The following is a 13969-nucleotide window of genomic DNA, read 5'->3' as shown; positions in this document are numbered from 1 at the left end:
TTTTAATTCAACCAGGAAGTCTGTTACTAAAAGCTAAGGTTGTTAGTGTTACTATTTTTCAAATTATTAGTTTCATGAGAGCAGCAGAATATGTCCTCACTTTTTAAAAAAGATTAATAAATGCAGTTATTGTCCTTTTTTCTTTCTTTTTTTTTGGTGATAAGGTAACTAGAGTAGCTGAGGACATGCAGCGTCAGCCAAACAACCTATTCCCCAAAACACACAGAAATACATTTTAAATACTTTTCATTATCAGTTATATAATAAATACCACAAGATACAATTTGAAGTCTATTTTGCCCAGTTCTTTCCAGTCAGAAGAAAATCTACCAGGGGTAGGAATAATTTGGGGCTTAACTGTAAATGATCAGTGTCAGAGGTTCCCCATGGTTGGTGTGTTCTGTTTGTGCATGATTTGCATGTCAAAAGTAATTTTTTATTTTTTTTTTTTAAATCACAGCCAATTTATGTCTGACCGACATGCCAAAACTGTATTACAGGCAGTGTGCCTTATTTGGTTGCTCTCATGAATCTGAGTTTTCTGTGACTGTTTTTTCTCTCCTTTAAAATGACATATAATTTAAAAAAAGTAGTAAGCGCAGAATTTTAGAAAATCTGATATCCAGATTTTTAATTTTTATGCAAGGGAAAAATATATATGTCACATATATAGGTAAAATTGTATCAAATTTTCATCTATAGCCATTTTTTATTTGTTGATAATGCAGACTTGGAAATTATTAAATTTGAGTCATTAAATTTTATTTTTATTTATTTCTAACTTTTTTGTGTCCTCTCTAGATGTCCAAGGTCCTGCAAACCTCTACTTGGCATTTATTTTCCTTCCTATACAACGAAACTGCTAACTTAAACTCACTAGCCTTTGTTTTAGCAATTATTTTATTTTGGGGGGAGGGGGGGGATTTAAACCTACCATGTGAACAAGAGTATATGGCAATCTAAATTTTGGAAGTTTGAAATTATTATAAAGCTCTTAATCATTCCTAATGACTGAATAAGCCCCAACAGTCAAACTCAAGACCTAAGTACAGCTAAAGCCAAGAGCTCAGACTTCTCAGATAAGCCATATTTTTGCCTAATACTCCTTTGTACCAACAAATGTTTCACCTACCTGCACAGCACTGTTGAGGAAGCAGCTGTTCTGGCCCGGCTCATTCAGCAGTCCCTTGGTCGGGGCCAGAGACATCATGCTCCCTGGCTGGTAGGATTTCCCCAGATTGCCCCCCTGCTTCCTGAAGAACTTGGCCCATGCCATTGGTTAGTGGAGTCTGCTTTCAGACCGGTGGGATAGTTAATTAGATGGAGGATAAGGCAGGTTGTAGCTGGGATCAGATCCCGGTTGGGCCCGATAGTCCAAGGTTAGGTTATTCCACAAGCTGCTGCAGGTGCCCAGCTACACATAGGATTCTACTCAATGTCAGCAGCTCACAAGTTCTGTTTACTCTCTCTGCAGCTTTAACAATCTTAAACAACAAAAAAGGGTAAAATCCAAAGTAAACGTACAAAGGGAGAAAAAAAAAAGTTACAATCCACGTCTTTGTATAGGCAAGGCTTTAGTGGAGAGTTGTGTTTTTCTTCTGAAAAGATGCACTTTCTGAATGCAGAAAAACAGCTCAATCATCCTTTAATGTAGCAGGACAAGGCTTCAAAATGCCTTCAAAAGGGGACAGTAAAGCTTTCAGCAAGTTCGCCATCATGGTGCACACTTCCAGCTTAAGTTACTCGTCTACTGCAGAAGTTTTATCCAGGTAAAGCTGAAAACATGTCCACTCTGTGTGGGGGGAAACAAAAGAGAGAGTTAGAACCAGAGAGCTTTATGAGGTCAAAGTGCAGCTCGTTACCAGTGACAGCAGTGAGTTCAGTGTTATCCTTTTACATTAACAGTTGATTTGCCTATTTGGTTTTAAAACAAAAAACGTGCAACTGACCCAACCAATCACACAAAAACGTGCAGCCTCATTTCTGTTTTCACACTGATGTCGAGCTGATTTTTGCAGGCATGTAAACAAACAAAGCTTACTCATTAACTTTTACAGACACCCTTTGCACCAGAGGAACTGAACTCGGCACAAATTCGAACTGCATTTTAAATCTACAGACAGGTTTATTTTTATCGCCCAATGTGATTCCTTATTTAGTCTTTACTTAACTTCTGCTAAAAGATAATAACTGGTGTGTAGGATTGACAAGCCGAAATCAGATTTTGACAGGTTGTGATTGCTTTAAAGCACTTTAACACATGAAAAGGAAAAAAAAAAAAGTCTGTCGGTCTTAAGTAAAGGAATTGAAAATATCTGTCTTTTTCATGAATGATGGTATGATGGATAGATAGACAAACAGATGGGGACTTTGTCTGCAGCAATGCAGGTACTGTTCCAGTTCATGAATTTCTGATTTTTTTAATGAACTTACAAAAGTGTATCCAAGAACATGCTGTTGGTTATAGATGCAAAATAGTTGGAGCTGCTGAGTTTGATGCAATCAATTAATGGAAAAAAAAAAATACAGATTTTTTGTATTTGATCTGAAAAAAAAAAAAAAAAAAAGGATTTATGGTCAATGGATTGGTGTAACTCTACTTATTGCCCAAAGAGTTTGATGTCAAATGCTCACAAAAGCCAGGTGATTTTTTTTCTAATCAAACATTAACACCAGAATTTTATCAAATCAAAATCAACCAGTTTTGAACCCATTTGCAATCAGAATGCAAGTTTCTTTTGTTAATTTATTCCTGGCGTCCCTTTGAGCTAAACTAAGACACATTGATCCGACCCATTTTCTATTTTTTGTTCTTTTTATTAACAATTGAACACCTGGAGGACAATAAAATGAAATTACCCATCAGTTTTTTGGAACATGTAATTCAGAATTTTAAAAGCAAGGCCTGGAACTCCAGAGAGATCAAAATCTGCATCAACAAAAATCTGCAGCGATTGTGTGTATGCTATGCACCCTGGACTGAGAGACTCGCCAGCAGACTGTGTTGAAAGGTTTGATGGATGAATATGTTTGTGCTGAGCAAGGCAGTGGATGCTGTCTGGGTTATTACATTAGGGAATGCCCCAAGAGACTCGTGGACTCACAACTTGTGATTTTCCACAGGTTTGTTGGTGATTTTAAAGGCTGTTTTATTCTAAATGGAAACAAAGCTCATCTTGAGGTTCTCTGGAAATCTGATCTATGAAAGATGTGGTTACAACATCAAACATGTACAAAGCAGCAAGAGTGAGAAATCCTCTGAATCAGTTTGGTTTGTTGTAAATTTGTTTCTTCATTTTAATCCCGGTCTACTTCCTTTTCATACCAGAAAAACTATTTTGTACCTTGCTGCTGTGTGCGAGTTTATTTATCTAGATAATTATACATTTATACAAGTTTTGGAAAAATGCTAATTCCTCACAAACAACTTTATATGATTTTCTGAAGATCAGAAAATAATAAACGTTAATGTCACACGACAGATTGTGACCCCTGATCAAACCAAAATAACTGGCATTATTTACTGGCATAAAATATTCACATTTATCCCTCCACTAAACTATAAGAAAACAACATAAAAGACTATCCATTACTGAAATAGTACAAGTATAAAATGACTAAAGGGTGAACTGACCAGCACTCACAAGAAATGTTCCTATTTGTTTGTGTCCCTAAGCAGCACAAGAAAACTTTCTTGTTGAAAGAGTCCCTCAAACTACTAGTTTCTGTCTAAACCTGCTAAACAACCCTGCGTTGGTGGAATTTCAGGAATCTTAAATGTATCGTTGGGTTGTCACAACATAGCATATATACTTCATATATTTCACAACCTGAAGTTTAGTATTAATAGGGCAGGATTACCATTCAAACGGGCATTTCAACCAAGCTGTAAGGCTATGGTCTCGCCATCTGAACAAGAAGCCGGCGCTCCGAAGCAACAGCATTCCAAAACAATCCCTAAAGCTGTTTTAAAATAGTTTCAGCAGAAGGAAGAAATGTGTACAAACGACCTGTACTGCACACAGCACTGATGTCACATGTTCTTAACTGCTGGTATCGGTGTGACGCAAGTCTTCAAGCTGAGCCATACACCATGTTGGAAAATGATGGAAAGAAATGGCAACTACACACTACACACACTGTTGCAATCCCTCTTTGTTGAACTGTGATATTGCACAAGCATCAAGTATGCTCTATGGGAGTTAAACTGGACTCATTTACCAGAGAAGGAAGCTACATCAGACATCGTTGAGTCACCATAACTCAACGTCAAGCTGACGGCATGGAGAGTGATGCCAGCACATGTTTTGTGTTGTGATACTGCTGACAACAGCCAGAGTGTATATATGGCTGTGCCTTTTATGAGTCTGGAAATTCTATTGCATTACAGTGGTCCATTTGAAAAGCTGCCAGCCTCAGTTACATTATTTATATCAGCCTTTTTGTCTCAGCAGAACTGACACTTGCTGACCTCAAGGCAGTAACGCTGTCACTCATCTGAAGGATCATACGCTACTTTGTGGAAGATATGGGAACTAAGCAATTGTTGCTTTTTTTTCAGCAACAATTGCACTAATCTGAAAGCAGGATGTCCATCCAATTTTGCTAGCCTGAACTGACCGAGGTGCAGTCCAGGTTTGACAACTTGCTACATGTGTTTGGAGGACGGAAGGAAATATCAATGCACCTGTTAAATTTGATCACAAGCTAAGTATTTCAAAGTAAACCACCGCCCAAAAAAAAAAAAAAAAGAGAAGGCTCCATTGTATTCAGCTACAAAGAAAAATAAAATGTCTGGCTCAATGTTCAGAAACCTTGGTGGAGAAAATGACTGCTAGCTGGTGTTGTTCAGATGCCAGGTTTACATCATTGTAAACCTGGCAGTGATGCCAGGTTTACAATGAAGCCAAAATGGCCGTTAACACCCTTCCGTTTCAAGTCCAAGGTGTGAAAATGAAATGCTTTTCCTGGGACTGATTTGTCTTCCAACGAACTCACCCTCATAAGTTCGTACATAATACGCTTTCCCACTAAAACCCTCCGACTTCATTTCCAGATGGAACTATAATGAGCCTTACCTCACATAACACCAATTTGTTTGTTTTCATGCATTTGACTTGCATAGCAACTTATTTAAGCTCAGATTGTCTTGATTGTATTTTTACTGATTCTACATGCCAAAGCAGTTTTTTCCCCTCCTTTGAATTTCAATTTGTCATGTTCTGAGTAATCGCATGCAAAAATCCAGTTCAGCTGGATGCAGCATGTGAGACAATGGAAGCAGAAGTATGTTTGATATGTAATGAGAAAAAATATGAAAAACACATTTCTAGACAAGACACACTGTACAAACAGAAAAAGCCAACCCAGAAATAGGAAAAAATTAGTCTCATACAGTACACCTTGCTCATGTTCATAGCTTTTAACCTTTTCACATTTTGATACATTCAAATCAGAAATATTAATTTATTTCAGTGGGATTTTATGTGATCGAAGAGCACAGTGGAGTGTTGGAATAAACTGCTTTTAAACTTTTTTTTTTTTAAATATAAATCTTATAAGATTTAAGAGATTTGCCTTTGTATTTAGTCCTTTATAATTGGATACCTCTTAATAAAATCCACTAAAATCGAATGTCTTCAGAAGTCACCTAGTAATAAAATAAGCACCACATGTGTACTTTGATCTCCATATAAATCCAGCTGTGCTCTGTAGGCCTCATAAGTTGGAAAAAAAAAACAGCATCAAAATCCCCAGGGAACACAGCAGGCAACTCATGGAGAAAGTTGAGAAGTTTGAAGCAGACTTGGATTATAAAACAAACCATGTCATAGAACTCTGTTCAATCCATCAACTTAAAATGGCACAACAAAATTATGCCACCTAAAGTTTGAGGAAGAACAGCATTAATCACAAAAGCATCAAAAGGCCTCACGGCACCTCTGGAGTAGCTGCACGCCATAAGCCTAGCTTTTTAATGGAAGAGCAGCAAAAAGAAAACCATTGCTGAAAGAAAAGCTTTCACATTGGCAAACATGCAAGAAAATGTAACTTCTTGGCCTAGTTGCACAAACGTAGGTATTTTAGTAAACTAGAACATTATATCAAACTAAGCATTTTATTAGCAGCATCAGGATGTGGGTGTGCTTTTATTAAACAGTGACAAGAAAGTAGGTCAGAGTTCAGGAGAAAAAAAAACTACCAAACTAAACAAAACAACAAGTATCTATAGAAAAAACATGACATACCCATTTCTGTAAATGTCCAAAGATAAAAATGTATCTTAAAATATCAGTTGCAGTAAAAAGAAACAAGAAAGCAGGGATGCAATGATAAATTTGATTTTCTTAATTTTGAGAAATGGGTGATTTGCCACATGAGAAGCCAATCTTATCACCTCTGCAAAGGTTTGCAAGACTACTGTTGCCAAATTAGTGACTTTGTTTCTGCATTTCGCAATTCTTCCAGGGAAAAAAAAAATCTGTATCCTCCAAAACCAGAATGGGCAGGTCAGGTTTTTTAAAGATTGCGACCAGCCAGAAAACTGCAATCAGTGCACGCCAACTAAAGCCTAATAAAAAGGGTAAAAACTACATGAGCCAATACAAAGAAAAATGTACTTAAAAGAATACAGATTTATTAGCAAGTACCTTTACTGCAACATCTTTTATCCATCTAAACAGTGTCACTGCATAAAATACTGCAGCGTGATCATTTAATTTAATAAGCCTAAAGACAAACCACTTTGTCGCTGAAAACTGCAGTTTTCATGCCAACTCGATCAAAAAATGTAGAGCATCTCTTTGAGAAAGCCTACAAAGATTTTTTTTTTCTCTTCTTGCGAGCAGTGCTGCAGGAAGCCCAGGTTTCCTTCAGTAAACAAAAGCTTTCTCGTATGTCAAACCCAGGGACGACTCATTCCCCCCCCCCACACTCCACTTGTCAAAAGGAAAACAACTCAGGCTGACATTTTAAAGCGTCAAGCCAGATATTGAGGGGAGTATCAGCAGTATCGGAAAGCCCGAGGAGTCTGTAAAATATGGAGAAATACGACAGGAAGGCGCGGGGGGTCCCGTTCTAAGATTAATCTATCAGAGATCTGTTGATGGATTGCCTCATTAAGGAGGATTCAATTGATCTCCTTTATATGGTAATGCCAGGAGCTGCTGATGAATCAATCTATGGTTAAGTGAGTCACACTTATTCGATGTCATTATGAAGTGAGAACACAAACATGTCGAAGAGAGAAGAAGCACATGGTGTTCTTAGAACGCCTTCACTATGACTGTTCAGCTTTGATAATCGTATCCCCATGAGTTAATAATTCAACCAAATCCTGCAAGTGTTCTAAAGGCAAATGCACAGCTTTTTACCATTTTAAAAACAGCTATATAATGTTTTTATGGCTTTTTTTCCCTTTTTGCCATCACAGTTTCTATTAAACCAGAAACGTCAATAAAATTAGAATTAAAGCTCCTTCACAGGTAGTTTAATTCAAAACATGACAAAGTTCAGGGAATGGATCATTAAATTCAAACTGATACAATCTGGAGAAACTATTTGTTTACCAGGTAACAACGTGGAGCCTCTGTTTCAAGAAAGAGAGAGAAAAAAATACATCTTTTGTTTGTTTTTCTAATAAAATGCTGCTCCCCAAATCCAAAACATTCCTACTTTGACATTCAGTTCATGCAAAGTTTCCCACCACTGAATTCACATTCTTTCTCCTGGGAAATGTGACAAATTACATCGCTTTGTGTATTTATTAAGCCGCCACAACCTGTAAACACATGCTTCTCATTTCAGAAGCAGGCAAAGTTCTCAGAAGTCCGAAGCATTTCTTCAAATCAAAGTATGAAGTCACGTTTTTTTCCCCCTTTATTATTCTAAGCACAGCTCTAAGCTAGAAGAGAACATGAACAAGTTTGTACGCACTCTATCAAAAGTAACGTCGCTCTCTCTCCTTCTTTACACTGGCTTTAAGTTCAAGCCTTCCAGGAATTTCAGAGTCATTTCATTTGTGGAGTTCAGGCATATGCTGAGAAGCTTTTTATAAAAGCAACAATTAAACCTGACCCTGCGTCTGAAAGGAAAAAAACAAAAAAGGAACCAGTGAAACATCTCTAATTCCCTTCGGACAGGATTCAAGCATTTGGGCAACAAAGAAGTTATCCTGTGTCGGCTTCCTGCTCTTCAGTATACGGTCACCATGATCGGCCTTGTAAAACTGAACTGGCCAGTCGCACCACGCCAGGTCAGCCATTATTTCCCACGGCCCACAGAGGAAAAGACTCTGTGGAGAACAAAAGCAGTTCTCCCAGTTCCAGGAACCAGCTCTTGAGTAAAGATTTTGACTGAAATACAACATCCTCCTGTCTGCTCTTGGAACTACTTCCATAAGGTCTGCTGATTTAAAAACGCCTCGCTATGAAACGCGACGTAGGATTACAACTGTACTAAGCTAAATTACGGCAACATAGTTATTAAGCATTTACATGGACTTTACTTTTACACTTGCTACCAAGCATAATCCAGTTTCAAGGAATATTTTGTGGAGAAATTCCCCCAACAAGTATTGCGGAGTCCTGTCAGTAACCTGTGTGTGACCTCGAATTAAAAAGAAGGATGAATAACTAAAAATTGCTTCTAAAAGTTGTAAAATTATAAATAGTTTATCATTCTAAGCACAGCTCTAAGAAGAGAACATGAACAAGTTTGTACACACTCTATCAAAAGTAATATCCTATATGAACCGAAGGAGCCTCCCTTACATTCTGCGAACTTTTAATTAGTCATTCCTGATTTCTGTTACCTTAAGCTACAAAAATGATATATCCAATATTATCTAATGAATGGAGACTAGGTTGGGTGAGGTCCCTTACTTATTTTGCCTCTTTGCACAGTAAACAGGATGGTAAAAAAATTACCATGGGTCACTGTTGGAAAACTGCAGATATATCCAGCCTCTTGGGGATCACTAGAACAGTCATTTGATGCTACTTATAGGCCCACTGGTAGTTTGAGAATAATGCAACAGAATTTTCTGTCCTATCCTCTCAAATGTAAAAATGATAAGTTAAAGTCTTTATGTGAAATAAAGAACAAATGTGGGAAAGCATCTCATTCTTACCGTTCAGCATGGCAGAGGATTTGTAATTATGTGGGTCTGTTCCTCTTCCAAAGCAAAGAGGAACTTTCTTAGAGTGAATGGTATCATAAACATTATTAAGTAACAAGGCATTTTCATAAAAATCTGGTGTTTTGGTTATAAGTCTTCTAGCATAATAAGGATCCAAAACATAATACAAAAATCAAAACAGTAATGACTGATCAGCCAAAACCAAACACATATGCTGTAGAAAAACCAGTGAAGACAGCTAACAAGACAAGAGCATGAGGACAGACCCAGGTTAATCTACAGAGTTCCTGCAAAGAGAAACGGTTCTCTTCCCTCTGGATCCCACAACCTAGTGAAATGTCACAGAAGAAGATTAAGTTCTGTTTTATTTGTAAAAGAAAGTTTCAGTATAGACCGCAGGGTGCCAATATTTGACACAATTGCTTAATTGCAAAAAAATTAAAAAAAATTTGTACTCCTTAACATGGAAATGTTTCAATATATGTCATCAAATAAAAGGTTGTCATTTAATGATCTACCAGTATATGAGATAATGGAGGAATTTATTTTTACCCATTTTATAAAGTCTTACATGGTTACTAGCAACCCATTATTGGTCAGACTCCAAACATGACAAAACTTGAGAGGACAACAATTATTATTCCACACAACAGGCACTTTTTATTTCAGAACTACATTTTTACTTAATTTTAATGTTTCATGTTGCAGGTATAGCAATAAAATAAAAAGGCAAATACTTTTTAAAATTTCTAAATAGAAATGTATTGATCATATTACGATTTGCTGCATTTATGCATTTCAACCACACAAGTCTATGATAAAGATTTCACCCTCAGAATCTTACACCTGACACACCTGACAAATCCAACAGAACATGATGGTACCTGTGGCAATAATCGTCGTACTCGTGTCTCACTACGCAAACACCTGAACTGGATGTTTACTTCACGATTAGACACCTGTACCAGATAAGTGTGCTTCTTCCAGGTACAATTGCTCAACACGCTTGTAAACGAAGACGTGACAGAGCGCTAGGAGAGACAAAACTGGTTCGTCAGCATGCCACTGTGTGTTTTTCCACAGTGTTAAGGCTTTGTGGAAATGGTCCAAAAAAGACATGAGGACAAAAGCACGAGAGTACGGGATGTATTCATGGCTAAAGATTCTATGATTTCATCATGACTGTGCTTTGTTTGAAGAAACTAATCTGAACTCTTTAAAACGGGAGTAAACTGACCCAGTTTACGTCGTGGATGAGACAAATGTCCACTCTGAGTTCTGAAGGAGATTGTTAAAAAGATAAAATGTGTCACCAAAACATAATAAAAGTTGCGCAATACAAAAGTCTGCTCTCAGTTCCCATCCCTGACTGTTTAACCTGGTTTCACACACCATAAAGAGGCACTGAACGGGAGATGTTTTGAACTGATATGCATAACACTGTGTTAATAAATACACTATTTAGTAAGATATTTTTGTGAAGTTGTACGTTTAACACACACGTTTAATACACAACAGGCAAAACCTATTTTGTGGGGAAGCTCCTTTATTTCACGGTGTTTGCGAACATACGTATCAAAATATGTCTCAGGGCTGACATTTTGTTAACACTATTAAAAGCTCACATAACAACTGTAAATATACTTAAACATTGGTATTGTCAGTAGCTCGTATGTGACCAAAACCTATGTTAAAAAACGAACTATAACTGTTTAGCAAGTTAGTTTGTGGTAAGGAATTAGTATTCATCTTAATATTCTCAGGTATGTTGAGCCAAATGCTGACATGGGCACGTAACTTGCGTCGGCATCTCAACACTAAAATGTAAACCATACTTAAACATTTAAAATAGCTGTTTTACGCTTAATATTTTGTTGATAACCGCATTATTCCTGTTTAGTAAAATCGTTTTTGTGAGGAATATGGGTTAAATAAGAGAGATATTGATAAAGTTGCGAATTTTAGTCTTATACGGAAACACATCTTCGTATTTATTGTTAAACATTGGGTAATGCTGACCTCTAGGTGTTAGGTTCATATCCAACCTAAACTTCTTTATTTTGTTACGTGACTTGCATCGACATGCATACATGGACCTAACATCTAAACATAAGCGTAAAACATACCTCAAGATTAGCATTACCCCACGTTTCACACTAAAAACGAAGATGCGTTAATACCCAACAACGTTTAGCATAAAACACACCTACCGTAGCGAGCGCGTCAACTGTTGACTTTTAAAAGTAACCACAATATGAACTCGTACAAGACAGACTGTCTAAATTACAACCATTTTGGATTTTTTTTTTCTGTAAACATCTTCACTAGATATTTTGAAACTTGAGAAGTATTACGCTAAGATGGCTAACCAGGCTAGGCCTACCTGGTTCACCTGAGCTCCAGGTACAGCCTCCATTTCATTTCCGCCCCACGTAAGCTACTACTGCTAAACATCAGCTAAGAAAGTTTCAACAACTACAGGAGTCATTAGAAACAAAAGGCACTCACCTTTACGAGAGTGTTTCGTCCAAATAAGAGGCGACGGTATCCGTTAAAGTGCTAAAAAGCTGATAAGCCGACGAACTCTGAACAAATGTGTGTCAAGGCGCGGAGAGAGACGCTGGAAAAGTACTCCACCAGTCCGGGAGTAAAAAAATAAATAAATAACAAGTGTTGTTTTACAGCGCTGAAACTCTCATGTGACTTCCACTTCGGACACGTCTCACTCAGTTCAGCTGCGATACTGTTCCCGGTGTGAAGCAGAAGCCACAGATGTGGGCGGTGGTGGGGTTGAGAACTGACTGGGCGCTCCGTCGACTTCGGCACCTGAAATACTGGATTAGAGATGTTTTCAGAGCTGAGATGTCAAACCCCGCCTCTTCAACAACACTCGCTCTGCAGTCTGCCATGCTGCTGCTGCTGCTGCTGCTGCACACCGCTGCCACGGCTACTGCAAGCTGAGACTCACGCACATACAGTAGCTTACTGGCAGGACAGTGGGAGGTTTGTTCATGTTTCTTTATAGCGATGAAGTCCGCAGTTTGCACCCCCTCTGTTCTATAGGCTACTCTTCGAGCTGCTTCATACGCGCCTATTGTTGACAAACCTTTGCAAATCTACAGTCCGCTGCTAATGTGGTCATGTCGCTTTAATTTTTTCTCATTTTTATTTGAATTTAATTTGATTAACCAATCTAATGTAGGCCAGTTGTTTTCTAAAACAAAATCTGAAAAGTGTGGCATGCACATGAATTCAGTTCAATTTAAAATGTATATTTTATTAATCCCAAAGTGAAATTAAATATATTTGTAACTCACATTAAAAAAAGAGTTTGAGATCCTGGTGGCTGTGGGATCTCCTGTAGCAGTCTGTATTGCAGCGAGTCTCAAGGGGCTTCTGATCTGACAGAAGTCACTTAACAGTCTCATGAAGAGGATGCACAGGGTTGTCCATGTTTTTAATTCGTTTTTTGCCCAATAATCTCCATGGGCTCCAGAGTGGTCCACAGAACAGACACAACCTTCTTTATTACCTTGTCGATAGCCTTATCGAGTCACCAGCTCTGATGTTGCTGCCCCAATAGATGTTTGCACCAAACAGTGCACTCCCCACAACAGATTTGTAGAAGATCTTAAAGCCTCCCCTTAAACAGCATTCCCCGCAAATCTGTGACTTTCAGAAGTCACAGAGATCCACTGCTCAGGAAGCATACTCAGAATTGTATCAAAAGATGTTTTCAGCTCAAGTGGACATTTTTATTTGTAAAAAAGTAAAAAAACAAAACAAAAACAAAAAACAATATGCACTTCAAAATGAACTATGCTGGACTGGTCTATTTGCATCAAATCTCAATTAAACAAATAGAAGTTTGTTTTAACACTAAATGTATGGCATTACTTGTTCATTTAGAGAGGTTTTTGCTTATTTAGTCAGTAAGCAATCATGCATCCGTAATGCTTTGGCATTTGAAGAAAAGCTTATGTGTCGCAGTGTAGTGGCCTGGATTAAAACATGCTTTTTGGGGTGTTAAATGTTTACCTGCATGGTTACACACCAACAATGTGTTGACAGCTCAGACACAGATGATAATTATGGAGGGGTGGAAAAGAGTCATGTAAGGCTCCGGTACCCAGACACCATCTGCCTGATCCTGTTACATAAAGAAAGAAACTGGAAGGAGAGTGCAATTAAAGCATTTCTAGCCCCTCCTTTTAAGCACGAAAATAAATCAGTGTCATGTACCACGACTTAAGCTGGTCACATCCATTTTTTTTATATTTAAAACAGATATTAATTATATTAAGTAGTTTGGAATGCTGCCAGAGCAAAGAGAGGCCATTCATCATGTGGAGTTATTGAAACATCGAAGGTAATGAATTTAAATTCCTGGTGTTCGTGCGGGTTATCCTGATTATGAGTGTTAGCTGAATACTGCATAATAATCTTAACAGCAAAAAGTCTGCATGACTAACAGAGTACACACTGGAGAGTAAGCTGCCATGGTCAGGCAGACGAATTGGAGAAAAAAAAAACTTTTAAATTAAAAACATTAAAGTCTCCGCATTAGAGGTAAAGTGTAAACTGCCCTCAATCCTCTATGTCTGTCTTCATTCTTACTCTTATGTGTGTTCCTGAGACTTGACGCATGATCGAAAGGACAAAATCCTGGATACTAGCGGCCAAATTGCACTTCCTCTGTTTGGATATCAAGCTCAGAGCTCGTCTGTTGTGAGCAGCTCTGACAAAATCCACAACTGATTGAGATGGAACTGCTGCTTCTTTAAATCAGAGGAGTCAGTTCACCACATACTCGTCCCTCATCTCCACTGA

The 13969-nt window shown here is 37.9% G+C and overlaps 1 protein-coding gene across 1 annotated transcript in view; it reads right to left on the bottom strand.

Annotated features, from left to right (window-relative positions):
• The window catches only part of usp53a (ubiquitin specific peptidase 53a), a 40514-nt gene extending 28445 nt beyond the window's left edge, over positions 1 to 12069 (bottom strand). The window contains exons 1-2 of the mRNA XM_015054125.1: positions 11648 to 12069; positions 1133 to 1792 (exon numbers count right to left, since the gene is read on the bottom strand). Coding sequence (XP_014909611.1) covers positions 1133 to 1276 — 144 coding nt within the window. The 5' untranslated portion in view covers positions 1277 to 1792; positions 11648 to 12069. The remainder of the gene's footprint in view (positions 1 to 1132; positions 1793 to 11647) is intronic.
• Positions 12070 to 13969: the final 1900 nt, after the last annotated feature.

This window comes from Poecilia latipinna, unplaced genomic scaffold, assembly GCF_001443285.1.
Source record: "Poecilia latipinna isolate Pla-1442-1.1 unplaced genomic scaffold, P_latipinna-1.0 Scaffold1229, whole genome shotgun sequence".
Taxonomy (NCBI): domain Eukaryota; kingdom Metazoa; phylum Chordata; class Actinopteri; order Cyprinodontiformes; family Poeciliidae; genus Poecilia; species Poecilia latipinna.
This window is presented reverse-complemented; position numbering and strand designations above follow the sequence as displayed.